The sequence below is a fragment of the Suillus subalutaceus genome, assembly GCF_016647625.1.
Source record: "Suillus subalutaceus strain FC151 chromosome Unknown DFJ58scaffold_16, whole genome shotgun sequence".
In the NCBI taxonomy this organism is placed as follows: Eukaryota; Fungi; Basidiomycota; class Agaricomycetes; order Boletales; family Suillaceae; genus Suillus; species Suillus subalutaceus.
The window spans coordinates 491,396-506,291 of NW_024540265.1; the positions used below are offsets into that span (position 1 = coordinate 491,396).

The 14,896-nt window shown below is 49.4% G+C and overlaps 3 protein-coding genes across 3 annotated transcripts; 2 read left to right on the forward strand and 1 right to left on the reverse strand.

Annotated features, from left to right (window-relative positions):
* Positions 1-188: 188 nt before the first annotated feature.
* DFJ58DRAFT_769366 (uncharacterized protein) lies at positions 189-1,785 on the reverse strand (the record flags this gene model as incomplete). Its single annotated transcript, XM_041389002.1, has 10 exons — positions 1,659-1,785; positions 1,353-1,496; positions 1,136-1,294; positions 1,034-1,069; positions 934-981; positions 840-908; positions 539-787; positions 406-489; positions 317-358; positions 189-293 (listed from the first exon to the last, which is right to left on the reverse strand). Exons 1-10 carry the CDS (start codon positions 1,749-1,751, stop codon positions 189-191), a joined length of 1,029 nt encoding a protein of 342 aa, XP_041248020.1. The 5' UTR covers positions 1,752-1,785.
* Positions 1,786-3,559: 1,774 nt separating this feature from the next.
* Positions 3,560-4,757, forward strand: DFJ58DRAFT_911704 (uncharacterized protein; the record flags this gene model as incomplete). Its single annotated transcript, XM_041395245.1, has 7 exons — positions 3,560-3,702; positions 3,770-4,131; positions 4,181-4,249; positions 4,300-4,383; positions 4,437-4,535; positions 4,588-4,666; positions 4,729-4,757. Exons 2-7 carry the CDS (start codon positions 3,979-3,981, stop codon positions 4,755-4,757), a joined length of 513 nt encoding a protein of 170 aa, XP_041248021.1. The 5' UTR covers positions 3,560-3,702; positions 3,770-3,978.
* Positions 4,758-11,947: 7,190 nt separating this feature from the next.
* DFJ58DRAFT_131191 (uncharacterized protein) lies at positions 11,948-12,681 on the forward strand. Its single transcript, XM_041378789.1, has 2 exons — positions 11,948-11,972; positions 12,017-12,681. Exon 2 carries the CDS (start codon positions 12,097-12,099, stop codon positions 12,547-12,549), a length of 453 nt encoding a protein of 150 aa, XP_041248022.1. The 5' UTR covers positions 11,948-11,972; positions 12,017-12,096; the 3' UTR covers positions 12,550-12,681.
* The last annotated feature ends 2,215 nt before the right edge of the window (positions 12,682-14,896 follow it).

Genomic DNA, 14,896 nt, shown 5'->3' on the forward strand with positions numbered 1-14,896 from the left:
TGATCTGATGTGATTCAGTACGTGTACTTACTGTGTTTTTATCGTATTTTGGCGTAACGCTAGTAATGCATCATGAGTCAAACATCATATTGGCGGTGGGACATCTTCAATACGCAGCGTGCATCAAATATTATGAGTACTGTTACGTTCGCGATGCGCGCACGAACGGTGTGACAAGTCCATTGCGCCTAGGCAGCAATGTCCTTTTTCTTCTTTTTCGACTTCGCCGTCCTATCATTGTCATCCGTATCCCTATGCCGTCGCTTTCGCTTCTCTTCAACTGTAGGGGCTGCCTCTTCTTGGGAGCGACATACACATCTGCCCGTTCCGCTTTTCGTTTGAGCGTTGCTTCAGCTTGCTGTAAATAAAATGAGATTTGTTGCGGACTGCACAGTAAATACGCACCTTTTGTTTTCGTTGTTGAATTTCCCGGGCCTCCCGCTCATGGGGCTTGAGGAAATACTCTCCCGACTCAAGCTGAAGGTCAACCTGGACACAACGTCAGCATTACTCAACAGCCAGCAGCAGAGTTAATTACCTTCCGTGGTTGCTGTGGCGGAGGGAAGGGTGTGTACACTTTCTTTGCTGGTTTCTCCTTTTTGGCAGAACTCGATGCATCAAGGCCTGCAGCCTTGCGTGCGTCTTCCTTAGCAGCGACTTTCTCGTTCTTCTTGATCGTCTTTTCGGAGGTCTTCAGATGTTGTTTCCTGAACTTGGGGAGGAACCGGTCCCAGGACTCTGTTGCTAACTTGGGATCCTTTGCGAGTTCCCTTCTTATCATGAGCTCCTGCGAGTACTTTAATAAAGCTGCGGAAAGAACAAATGATTAGTTGACACACCTTGATGCGGTAGATGGGATGAATGTTTTTCATGCAATCGAGGACTATTCGTCGGACTTCCTTTAGGGACTTGTACGGACCCATGACAGCTGACGGTATTCCCTTGTACGAGAATGTAGCACTGGGTTAATAACTCAATGGCCTGCAAAAAGTCAACAACATGCATGACAATCGAAATAGTATACGATGCTCACCTTCAACGTACTCCCATCCGGTCCAATATCCGTTGTCTCCGCTTCACAAACCGGTCCTTATTACGAACCAAATTGCCAATTTTGATGATATCAGCAAGCCACGTCGTCCTGTAATACCTTCTGAGCCTGCGTGATCGCAACCCCTCTAGCGAGCAGTTTGATGAGGTCTCTTGCTTTGAGTATGATGTATGGATCGAATGTTTTACGTGTTGTCCGGACGGACATGGAGCCGTGAACCAAGTCCAATGTGCATGCGATACCCTGGACGCAACACGCTAAGTCGATGGTGGAGTATGGCGGAATGGATGTGAGCACTTACGTGTGTGTCTAGAACTTTGGTCACGGCGCTCCAAACCTCCCTCAAGTACTTCTCCCTGTATTTTGGGAAAAGGGTTGCGAAAGAGGATTCTTCGGTGAATACGCCGCCTTTGTTGTCATCTGGTTGGAATGGATCGATTTTCCACTAGAGCAGAGTTGATAACGTATTGACAGGACATATTATCATTCGTGATGGTGCTTACACTGGAGAGGAGGTACAGTGAGAAGTGGTTTTAATTGACATGCGGGCAGTGCTCACTGGTCAATGTCATCGGTGTCCCATGCTGAAACGAAAAGTTGCCTTCACGGATTGTTGAGGAAGATTTAAATGCTTACGTTTCTCCTTTCGATGCCTCTTGTTTTTGTTGATGACTGGTTGTTCCTCTGAGGCAGCTGCCATCGTTGCAAGCAAAATGGAATTGCTTGAAGCTGTCGCGGAAAGTAGGTCATGACACCGCTGAACACCATCGGCTTAAAAATTACCCAATTTGGTAATAGGTGCGGTGTACCAACTTGCCAAGATCTAATAAGATGAGGAAGCACTTATACTACACCTTCAATCCCGACTACTAACAAAGCGAACTAGATTCTTGATTCCAGCCCCCGGTGTGAGATCTATGGTTATGGTAGAACACTCAACTCATGATATGCAATAGTTGCCTGCAACGATTAGGAAAACAACGTTCAGTGGAAGTTAACCCGGGGTTCTTCGATCAGCCGCCACATCCTTCTGGCAGTACAAAGGGTCGCCCTGTAAGACATTCCAGACTCGAATTCAAGTATATGCTTAAATTGATTGATCTGCCAGTCGGGAACGGCGTGTCCTACCTCTTGGCAACATTTGGACGCGCATTCGGCACTCAGTCCCATAGGGCAATATCGACTCAGCATGTTGTCGAGGTAGCGACCGCACAAGTTAAAATGGTACGTTGTTCGTTTTCAATGACGTATCTCAGGAAATTCCCAGAGGACTGTAGTTTCACGTCCACGTCGGACATTTGACGCTCAGTCTTTTAGTGGTGCCAGGGCAAATCCCCATTTGCGGTCGGCGTCGACTCAGGAAGGCTCGACTCAGGCATCTAGTGATGTTGGGCATAATTACCAAGGAGCCACAACCTCACTTTTGCGCCACGATGTCGCAGCTCAGAACGACTCAGCACAGTCGTCTGGGCAAGCTGGACGACCAGGATATACACCAGGCCACATCGGTAGAGAGGTCCGGGAGAGCGTTGATCTATATGGAGCGGGATACTAACAGTGCCAAAGCGCGTGGATGCTGGTGCTGGAATATTTTCTGGAATTGGTTTTGCTAGAAAGGTGAGTTTCTTCACATCTGGAGTGGACGTTGTCAATTCATGTATTGCATCAGTATTCTGATATTGCTCGTCTCCTGTTTGACCATGTTCTATGTATGGTTTGCTCTATGTTAATATATAAACCTATTTTCCTGTGACTCTCGCTATGCGGGCGTAGTAGAACGAGTCTCGGAGAAAGTCAGAGTTTGCCGCATCAGGGAACAGCAAGAGTACGCACCAGACGACCTTCATCATCCGTGTTGTCTACCTCGACGGATTTGCCATTCAGTGTATATTCTGATAGATGGTCGGTCCACAAGATGATAAATGTTGTGACCCAGAACTTCAGAGATCGCCTGACTTGGAGCCGTATAAGATCTCACAAAGTGAAACGACGGCGACAACATTGATGCTGCAATCAGCATGAGAGGACGAAGGAAGGAATAGTGTACGCAAGTTGAAGCTGAGCGCTGAGCGATGGCGAGTAGAAATGAAACGACTGCAGCTACCTGCATGGTCGTCTACATATGGTGAGCGGAACACTTTCAAGTTGAAAAGTGATGGTCTCGGCTGATTACAGAAAGGAGGTAGATGTTGGCACGCCCGTGAAATGTCGATGCAGGCGATGATTGGAGCTCTGGAGCGTGAAGTCATACATATAGCGCGGCGCCATGTGAACAACGGGTGACAGCCTGGGTCAGTAAGATAAGGTAAGATCGTCAAGCTGGTTCATACATCGATGACTCAAAAAGACTGTCGATAAATTCCTTGAACACCCACATATGGCAATTTGCGGATGCCATTGATGATTTCAGAGTCAAAGCCCTCCGAGTCGAGTGCTGTCGGAGTGTGGCAGGTCCATGTGCCTGAGGAAGCATGAAGACCACACGGTTGTTGTACTACACGTGCCTTACTTTCCTCATGTTTGAATCGTTACGTCATAGGACAGGACAGTGAGCTCATTACTTACAGCGAAACCGCCTCAGCACCACTGTTAAAACGTTAATGTCTCATCCTATACACCAGTCTCGTTGTATGCTTGAAGTTCGAACAGCTGTACGTAACGACACTTTACATTAGCAGGCAGGCTCGCCGAGGCCAACTTGAACTTTGACAACACCAGGCCTGTTGAACTGCAAGGGACCGCTATATAACTCGACTCTGGAGTAGACAGAGCTTTCTCGACTGTGCCATCTCTCTTCATTACACTGTGATGCGCACACAATAACCTCCCGCTATGAACCGACGCGAATTGCGTGGCTCGGAATGATTAGCGCTCGAAGACAACGTGTTTGCCATGCTTCTAACGTTCGGCCTCGCCTCTGCTAAAGGATGAGACGCCAACTCCCTTCTCACACTCTTCTCATTGTTCCCCACCGTTTCGCTCGCACTGACCTACGACCACTCGTGATGAGTGAAGACCGTAGGCCTGATTCTCCTCCAGGAGCCTCCAGAACCAGCCAGGCAAATGTTGCTGAAAGCTCGGTATGTGGTCTCTGAAATCCATCGCTGCCCTTATGCATCTTTCATCTAGAACCAACCTCGTAGAGGAATCCGTCAGTCCCTGCGGAAATTGAAGAATGCGTTAACCAAAAAACTTCCTGTGCGTGGACGTGAATCCTGACCGTCCTGAATACGGCTAAGATTGTGCAGAAACGCTTCAAGCGAACAAGCGACCGCACCACTGCGGTCCAGAACGTTGAAACTGAAGGGGCTTCATCGGGTCGGAAAGTCGAGGTAAGTGCTTGAAGTAGCTATCCTGGTTCTTCGGTTTTCTTACAGGCGCCCAGGACATGCTGCATCCTTCGACCGATAACAAGCATCCCACCACACCTGAGATTCCCAGCGACTCCGTGAATCAAGTGCTGTCCGTAGAGCCTCCTTCTCAGGTATTTTTGGTCGAATACTTTACTTTCTTCTCTAATTTCGGCGGTTCCCCAGGTTCAGCCTGTTCCTCCTGGCGAGGAGGAAGGACCTAATCTCCAATTAGCTAATGCTGAACTTAAGGGTGCCTGTGATGGTACGGAAAGCATGAGACCGCTCGGGGGAAATGCGAATTCTATGGCATCCGCCGCCAACAAGGCCCCAGCGGGTCTCGCTGCCGCGGATGATTTTGCGACGACGTATCTCGAACCCCTAAAGATTATCGATTCTGTTCTTGAGAAGATCGCGGATGTATGGGCCATTCTTCTTGATCGGAAGCAAACTAATCAAGGTGTATAGGTACACCCGTACGCAAAGATGGCGCTGGGTGTGCTGTCTGCTGCATCCAAAGTGCGTCCGGTTTCTCCCGGAGTCCAGTCTCACTCAGAAGTCATAATTTCATGTAGATTATAATCGGTCAAGCAGAGCGCGACAAATCGATCTGTACTCTTCTCAAGAAATTGGCTGAAGTTTACCGCTTCATGACTCAAGATGACAGCCTTATCAAAATTGAATCGATGCGCGGTATCGTTGGAAAGATCATTCAACAGACTCTTGAGTGTGCCCGTTTTATCAGGGACTACTCGGGGACAAAGAGCTTTTGTGAGTCACCAAGCTATCGCACTTCGTACATGAAACTTATGCTGTTATCGTAGGGAAGAGACTTGGCAAAAACGTTCTCTCAGAAACCGACAACATTATCAAACAGTACAGCGACACTTTGGACGACCTTATGCAACAATTCCGGGACCAAACTGATCGGGACGTGGTCGTCTTCGTCCAACGAACGAGTAAGGATTCTGATATGCTTCTGTCTTTACATTCATTCACACCGTTTCAGGTGATACCCTGGATCTCGGGGATATCGCTTATGCAAAGGGCGCAGGACTAAATACCATGAAACAGTGCCTACCAGGGACGCGCACGGAGATTCTCTCCCAGATTACGGATTGGATCAACGGCAGCGGGGATGCTGCTCAACGTGTGCTGTGGCTATCTGGCCCTGCAGGCACGGGCAAATCAGCCATCGCTCACACGATTGCCAAGTGGTTCAGCGACATGGGGGTGCTTGGTTCATGTTTCTGCTTCGACAAGACCGAGAAACGCCATGAAACAGTTTTCTCCACTATCGCTCGTGACCTAGCTGATCGTGATCCGGAGATGAGACGAGCATTGGCGGATGCGGTCAAAAATTGCACTTCACTGAAGAACTCGAAGGATATTTACCAGCAGTGGGAGAAGCTTCTCATGGAACCACTGAAGAAATCCTCTGGGTCAAGTGTGGGTCCCGTCTTGATTGTGATCGAAGCGCTGGACGAGAGCGGCGGAGTAGAGACGCGGCGGGACCTTCTCCGCATACTTTCCGGCAAACTTCAGAGCAAAGGTCTTCCCCAAATCACAGAACTCCCATCCAACTTTCGGATTCTCGTTACCTCTCGCCCACTTCATGATATCGAAGATGCATTTCACGGCGCTCGGCACATTCTACCGTTATCCATGGACAAGATTCCAGCAGCAGTGGCGGAGCGCGACATCCGTGCTTTTGTATCTGACAAACTAAAAGGGCTGTCGGGTTTTGGTGACAAAGAGTTTGGAAACCTCGCTACGAAAGCCGATGGACTTTTCGAGTGGGCACGTCTTGCATGCGAATACATTAAGGAAGACCTTCCCGGCGTAAACCCAAGGTCTCGCTTCGAAACTGTCGTGAACCGCAATCCTGGGAAATTGACAAACCAGTTATATGATATGTATAGACTTATTTTGGCAGATATCTGGCCGCGAGATCGGTATGACGATGACGAGTACCAGGAAGCACTAGCAAGGTTTCGTTCGGTGATGGGACAAATACTCGGCACGGCTGAACCCCTCCCATTCGATTCCCTCAACGCCATGCGGGACTGTTTCCCAGACCACAACAAACATTACAGTGTAGACATCATTCAACATATGGGATCCCTCCTCAGTGGCACAACCGACTCACACATCCCCGTCAAACCCCTTCACGCATCATTCCAAGAGTTCCTCACACACGAATCATCCAGCGGTGATTTTTTCGTCGAGGTGACGAAGGCGCAACACCACGACTTAGCGTTGGCATCACTTCGAGTGATGGAACATGGCCTTGGCTTCAATATATGCGATTTAAAGTCATCGTACCTCCCTAATCGCGAAGATACCGGACTGCCTCAACGAGTCAAAACATCCATTCCCCCACATCTTTCCTATTCCTGTCGATTCTGGGCTACGCATGTTCAAACAACGGACTTCGACGATGAGCTCGCAAAGGCGATCAGATCATTCTTCGACGATGAGCGACTGCTCTTCTGGATCGAAGCACTCGGACTTCTCGATGCCATCAGGGGTGCAATTATTGTGCTTCCACTCGTTTCCAAGTGGCTGAAGGTGAGCACATGCTGACGAGGCAGTAGCGGATGAACAGCTCATAAATAAATACAGGGCCATTCTGGATACGAAGATTTGCGGACCACCACGATGGATGTACAAAGATTCATCCAAGTGTTTGGTGGCATGATCTTGCACAGCACGCCGCATCTATATTTATCAGCGCTCCCATTCTCTCCTGTTAACTCCGCCATGGCTACCAAATTCACGGCAAGGTTTCCGAATAATCTTCGTCTAGCATTAGGCCGCGATTTGAACTGGGCGGTTGTTCAGACCATAATCAGTGGGCACACTGGTGCGGTTAATTCAGTTGCGTTCTCACCGGATGGTACTCGCATCGCGTCTGGTTCGCAGGATAACACTGTGCGGCTGTGGGATGCATGGACGGGACAGCCATTGGGTGAGCCCTTGAAGGGGCACACTAGTTATGTTTTGTCAGTCTCGTTCTCACCGGATGGTACTCGCATCGCGTCTGGTTCAAGGGATAACACTGTGCGGCTGTGGGATGCAGGGACGGGACAGCCATTGGGTGAGCCCTTGAAGGGGCACACTAGTGGGGTTTCGTCAGTCTCGTTCTCACCGGATTCTACTCGCATCGCGTCTGGTTCGCACGATAACACTGTGCGGCTGTGGGATGCAGGGACGGGACAGCCATTGGGTGAGCCCTTGAAGGGGCACACTAGTTATGTTTCGTCAGTCTCGTTCTCACCGGATTCTACTCGCATCGCGTCTGGTTCGCACGATAACACTGTGCGGCTGTGGGATGCACGGACGGGACAGCCATTGGGTGAGCCCTTGAAGGGGCACACTAGTTAGGTTTCGGTCAGTCTCGTTCTCACCGGATGGTACTCGCATCGCGTCTGGTTCTTTGGATAACACTGTGCGGCTGTGGGATGCAGGGACGGGACAGCCATTGGGTGAGCCCTTGAAGGGGCACACTAGTTATGTTTGGTCAGTCTCGTTCTCACCGGATGGTACTCGCATCGCGTCTGGTTCTTTGGATAACACTGTGCGGCTGTGGGATGCACGGGACGGGACAGCCATTGGGTGAGCCCTTGAAGGGGCACACTAGTGAGGTTTCGTCAGTCTCGTTCTCACCGGATTCTACTCGCATCGCGTCTGGTTCAAGGGATAACACTGTGCGGCTGTGGGATGCAGGGACGGGACAGCCATTGGGTGAGCCCTTGAAGGGGCACACTAGTTAGGTTTCGTCAGTCTCGTTCTCACCGGATTCTACTCGCATCGCGTCTGGTTCTTGGGATAACACTGTGCGGCTGTGGGATGCAGGGACGGGACAGCCATTGGGTGAGCCCTTGAAGGGGCACACTAGTTAGGTTTTGTCAGTCTCGTTCTCACCGGATGGTACTCGCATCGCGTCTGGTTCGAGGGATAACACTGTGCGGCTGTGGGATGCAGGGACGGGACAGCCATTGGGTGAGCCCTTGAAGGGGCACACTAGTTAGGGTTTCGTCAGTCTCGTTCTCACCGGATGTACTCGCATCGCGTCTGGTTCGGAGGATAACACTGTGCGGCTGTGGGATGCAGGGACGGGACAGCCATTGGGTGAGCCCTTGAAGGGGCACACTAGTTATGTTTTGTCAGTCTCGTTCTCACCGGATGCTACTCGCATCGCGTCTGGTTCGGAGGATAACACTGTGCGGCTTGTGGGATGCAGGGACGGGACAGCCATTGGGTGAGCCCTTGAAGGGGCACACTAGTTATGTTTTGTCAGTCTCGTTCTCACCGGATGGTACTCGCATCGCGTCTGGTTCGGAGGATAACACTGTGCGGCTGTGGGATGCAGGGACGGGACAGCCATTGGGTGAGCCCTTGAAGGGGCACACTGGTTATGTTTCGTCAGTCTCGTTCTCACCGGATGGTACTCGCATCGCGTCTGGTTCGGAGGATAACACTGTGCGGCTGTGGGATGCAGGGACGGGACAGCCAATGGGTGAGCCCTTGGAGGGGCACACTAGTTCGGTTCGGTCAGTCTCGTTCTCACCGGATGGTACAATCGCGTCTGGTTCGGCGGATAACACTGTGCGGCTATGGGATGTAGGGAAAGTGCAGCCATCCCCCCATACCCAGAGAACCAGATTCCTTCCCATTTTCGCTACATCCAAGCTCCGCACCCCCCACTCAAGAACGCTGTACCATGCCAACCAACACTTGCAATTATCACTTCATTTCCTTCTCGTCCAGCCTGGAACACGCCCTGCCTAACCCCGCTGACCTGCTTCGAACCCGCCTCTCATCATGATTCTAATTCCACCCCTTTCGTGCTGCAGGCTGATGGATGGATCATGGGACCCAATCATCGGCTCCTTTTCTGGGTACCTCCCGCTTCCCGATATCCATTTTATACTCCTAGCACTGCATTGGTGATCCCGAGAGGAGGTGTTGAGCTTGATTTGAGCCGCATGGCACATGGGACAGCACTGGTCGAGTTGCCGAGATGCGTGAGTTCTTAGTCTTTACCAGTCCATTCTCGCAGTTGCTAACATCAGGACTTCTAGCTCCATGTAACAATACTTTTATTACTGCACCATTGAGTGTACCGTTTGATTCTTTGTCGATTTCTATACCTAGCACCGAGCTTGACTTTACTCTTGTCCGACTGAATGATGCGCTGCGTGCACTAGTTAATGTGTACTACTCTAGTTACTAGTGTACATTCACAGTACTGTAGCGTTTTCGAGCCGTTTTTGTCATCTTCTGTTTTCGAGTCTCGTCAACCTAATATTTCCAGAATCCACATGTGTCACCAAAACTTCGAGTGGCGAACATTGAACAAGACTGAGCATCTTAGTGAGTACATTCAAGTTGTCGCTGCCCAATTCTTGCACGCCAAAGTTAAAGTCACAGCCGCCATTCCCTTATTTCGAAAAATCTCTGGCCACGCCATTGCTTGCATTCAGTATGTGAGCTTGTACGCAGTATAGTTGATAGACAATGCCATTGTCGACTAAGGATATTTACAATGTAGCTTTGCAACAGACAGCGATCTAACTTGTGAGTCACTCAGGCTGGAGCATAATGTGGCGAAGAAAGAGCATCCAACTATCGTACGTAGAATAACAAGGCAACCTTCTACTTGACCGCCCCATCCAGAGCATCCCATGGGGTCTCTACAGTGAGTTGATATTGATATAGGTCTTGGTCGATGCACTGAGCACTCAGTCTCATAATGCAGGTGTTTGAAGAGTGGTGCTCCCGGACCTAGTAAATTCGAAGAAGATCAAAATGTTTCACACCAAGCGAACGCTCCCGCAAGCAGCAATTGACCACCGGCTTCAGACGGTGACCAAAGTTGCGCGGAAGGAACAGGCTGCATTACTCGCTGCACCGAGAAACACTTGGTTGTGGAGATGACGGCGCCCCCTCCTCCACCTAAGCCTTGCCTGCCTCTACTCTCTCGAAGTCGGAGTTACTAGGATTGCCTCGGCTCATGGCAGCTGACGTAGGTGTTGGGAAGATTGGAGTCATTTGAACAGGCGAAGGCAACGCGCGAGGAAGGAACAGGTCGAACGCAGTTTGACGTGAATGTGGACGCTGCAGGCCGCGAAGAGGAAGCTGCACGAGATGCATTGCAGTTCAGCGCTCCAGCCTGATAGTCTATGACATGGTGCAGAGCAATTCAGTGATGTCTTTGCACTTTGTATCGATGCCATTATGTTCCATCTGATTTATTTCGGATCATCGCAAGGGTTTTTGTTCTTTCAATTGGTGGCGAGGGGATCTGGTTATGGTGGAGTTCGAAACTGCTGATGTGGAGGACGCGGATTGTTGGCGAGTAAGTTTTGGACGGGGGATGCTGGGATGGCAGTGCGGGTTGATGTGATGGTTAGAGAAGAGGAGGAAGAGGTTGGGGATAGAGCTCTTAGAGAGCGGAGTGGAGGTATTAATGTAGGAGAGGGAAGGAGTCTCGGGTTTTGGCGTCTCCTGCCTTGTACTCTCTAACGCGTGAGCATGCTGAGCCTCGAGGGCCAAATGAAGTTCCTGATAATATTGTGTTCAGTGCGACATAAGGATCATGAAATTAAACTCACGTGTTTTTCGTCGGACGAGAGTTCATTCTCGCAGGACTTGCGCAGGACAGAAGTTCTTTGACGTACTGCCACTCGCCCAAACTCAGAGGCAAGACGTGCAAGCAGTAGAGTTCTAGGACTTTGTGATATGGTTCACCCGTGGAAGGTACGAAGTCATATTGATCGCGTTTTGATAACTAGTCCAGAGAAGACGGTCTAGGCGGCAAGGGAAGATGAAGTTGAAAAAGGAAACTTGTCAGAAAAGGAAATCGTTTCAGAGGTTGTATGAGTCAGTATGACGCGATCTCGCCTTTAACAATCTTCCGAATTCACCTTCTCCGTTGATGCATACCGTTGCATTGTCCATTCCTGGGTATGCCACTCACTTGCATTCTAGTTCCAAAGGCGACTGGGTATCAGTAATACGAATACAAATATGCAGCAGACCACCGGTGCGATATTTCAAACCCTGCCACATTCCCCCCATCGATCTCACCCACAACACCAACGCCAAAATCAACAACCACACCCTGTCATCCTCTGCGCTACTCTTCAGGTGATACTTCATCTCCGGTAGCGTGGATGGCCAGCTTATCAACTCCAAGGTAGGTCACACATCACCTCAGTATTCGTTTCGTTCACCCTCACGCTCCATCGTCAGTCATCAATGCAAAAAATCTCAAAGCGTCTTCCAAGCACATACCTGCAAGCGTCTACTTGCCCATCATTGTTGACCGAAGAGGCTAGAAATCAGCTGTTGAGTCCTATCATCCGACCCAATATACGGTGTGGTCCGACATCGCGACCTTTTAAAATATTCTACGGAGACTCACAAACATGATTCGAATGCTGATGCTCGGTATGTATATTACCAGATGTATTATAAGGAATATTACTTAGGGCCACAGGGAAGTCGTTGCGAACTTGGAATGACATAGGATGAGCTACCCGATTGTGGAGATAAGCCTTTCAGTGAGTGATCTGTTTCTCATTTACACGCATCTAACTTATCGTAGCTCGCTGTTGTACACACCTGCGAAGATAAAGGTGGTGCACACCATTGCTTGCACTGTTTGATGTAAGCTTTGGGTGCTACATGGACCACTCGTCTTCATCTTCGATCCGATCACCCTCGAATTCTTGCATGAACCACGTGGCTGACCGTGCCGAAGGCGAAAACCCAAGGCAGAGGAGAAGGAGGGACCGGAGACGACAAAGCCAAAGTCCATCTGCCGCAACCTCGTGCGAACCCTTCATGTTTGGTCCTGAACTCCCGTTTTCACAGGCGATTGCATCGCCTCTGTCACGTATCCCACTGTCGTCTCCCATCGGACCTCCTGTCACGGTATCCCTCGCATCTCCCGTCACTGCATCCCCGAGTATGCCTGCTACGCCTCTATTCGCTACACAGACACGTCCACTCACACTTCGTCGTGCCGTGCGTAGGATCTCGTTTGGGAGTTTGAGGGCTACGAGTCCTGTTTTATCTGGCAAGAGTGGGATCCTCCCGCTCGGGAGTGCGTTTCAGCTTGTTTTGTTTCACTTTTGACAGTCTGGTCGTTCACAAGATGCTTCTTACTTATTATTGTTTCTTGTTCTCAATCTTCTCTTGCTGTCGCCTTTTTGAAAACTGATCTAGTTTCGGTACTTTTTTGCGAGTTCTTATCTGTTCGTCCTGTTCGCCTCCACCCAACTCTTTGACCCTCCCTCCTATTTCTTCTGCCTATCTCGTCACCACCCATGCCTTCGCTGCTGACTGGTCTTTTTCATTTCCAATCGTCAAAGGTATGTCTTGCAAGTCCCTCACTTTGTATATGCTGATGATCCATATTTCATTCTGTATTTCTTAGGACGCCCACACTCGCTCGCCCGTTCGCCATGATGCGCGATAATGCACGCTTGCACAATCCTTCGTTCTCTTCTTTGAGCGGCCACTGTCACTCTAGCTCATGCTGTGAAACGCGGAGTTCACACTCCCTATTTTTCAGTTTCTTTATGTCGTCTCCGCGTCTCCTCAGAACGGGTTTTTTTACGGATTGGGGAAATTCTCCCTTCAACGAATGGGAGATTCTCTCAGATTCTCTCTCTCCCAACTGGCTATTCGCTCCTCAAGCTCGTCGACGGCCTTGATCTATCTATTCACCATTGCATCCCTTCCATCCTGTCATTACTTACTTATGAACCACCAAACCAATGTCGTCACACATTCATTAGCTTCGCATTCAAGCGTGTATCATCACCGCCCCTTCGTCATCACTTTCATTCCTACTGCCTCCGTTCCTGTCCACACCATTTGATCGCTCTTTCTTTGTACAACAACCCCATCCTCTTTTGTACAACCGCGCCTTCCCCCCCCTTCTTTGTACAACTTCCCACTTTCTTTGTACGACTGCCCTAATCGCTACACATGTCGATCGTGTTTTATGACAGGGAATTGAATACGATGCATGTATGTACTTTTGGTCACATTTGTACTGATCAGCGCGTACATGAATTTGAAGAAAGGTTGTAGATTCTGCTCGTGTCGTAATTGACTCGCCTTAGGCGCTGGTCTGGTGTCGTCGATGGGCCAAGGCTGAGCCCCTCACTCGACTGCAGCAAGAATACCGAATACGAAAAGAATGCTTCAAAGATCACACTGGCAGGTTGCCGAAATCACGAACAGTTCTCCGATCTTCTGCGGCGTTCAAACATTCCCGCGCGAGTCACTGCTTTGCGATTTCACCAACAACTTTTACCTCTATCCCATCAGTATCCCTGGATGCACATCGTCTTTCTACTGGAATTCAGGCTGAAAACACTTTACTTCGATCAATCAGATATCATCCCTCAAATCTCAGTTTAGCGATGTAAGCGCTGGATTGCGGTATATCAAGCACGAATGCACTGACCTTTGCTGCCATTTCACAGTTGCCGCCTTGTCGGGGTAATGCACCATTGGGGTGAGCAAGACCAAGTATGAAAAGATCACTGACATTATGGTATTTCTAGGTCTACTACGTTCGGACAAGAGGTAGGTCAATCCATTACTGGGCAGCAACTCGCTTAGAATTGTGTTATAAGTTGAACTGATCTGGGTGAGTGGACTCCCACATCAAAAGAACGACGTGAAAATCCAATTTTTTCATGGCAGAGGCAACGCTGGTCCCTGATGACCTTTCTTTCATCTTCAATCTGATCACCTTCAAATTCTTCCATGAACCACGTAGCTGAGGGATTACCCCCTCTCCAAGTGGCGTTATAAGTGACATGTTTCCCCTCATTATTTCTTATGCTAGCGAGGGTCAAATCGTGCTTTTGAGTATACCCTCCATCTTCATGCCAAAGATCATCGATATACGCCCTGCCCTGTACTGTGTTTCCGAAGTTCGTGTTTGCCTTCCTGACGGTCCGGGTTGGGAATAATGTCAGGGATCACTCAACAGTGGTCTATGGAGATACCATGCAACATGTTCTCTAATCGCTCTTGCAACATGAGCATTATCATTGGCACGTCATTCACTGAGACTTGAGATTCGAGCAAAGCTGGCTAAACGATGTTTGTGATGCAGCCATTATAGGAAAGTCGCGATCTCTCGGAGACGATAGGCTTGCGTCACACTCCCCATACATAGAGGACGTTCTTTACTTGCCAAAATTTGAATCTGCTTGTGTATGAATGCAAAAGCAGGGTGTTCATTTTTACGATTGGTTAAAAGATAACGACTGTAACAATGGAGTGATTGATATGCATCTTACAGTGCTTGGTGCACTCAGTCCTACATTGTCATCGTCTACAGAGAGCAACTAAAATCGAGACCACCATGTAAGATTTGGGTTCTGGAAATGATCCAGGACATACATCAACCTCGAGGGTGGATATTGAATTGAGGAACGCTGTCAAGATGTCTTTGGTG

What these genes read in the sequence shown, in the direction of transcription:
- DFJ58DRAFT_131191 (XM_041378789.1), top strand. Translation starts at nt 12,097, where the DNA reads ATGGACCACTCGTCTTCATCTTCGATCCGATCACCCTCGAATTCTTGC.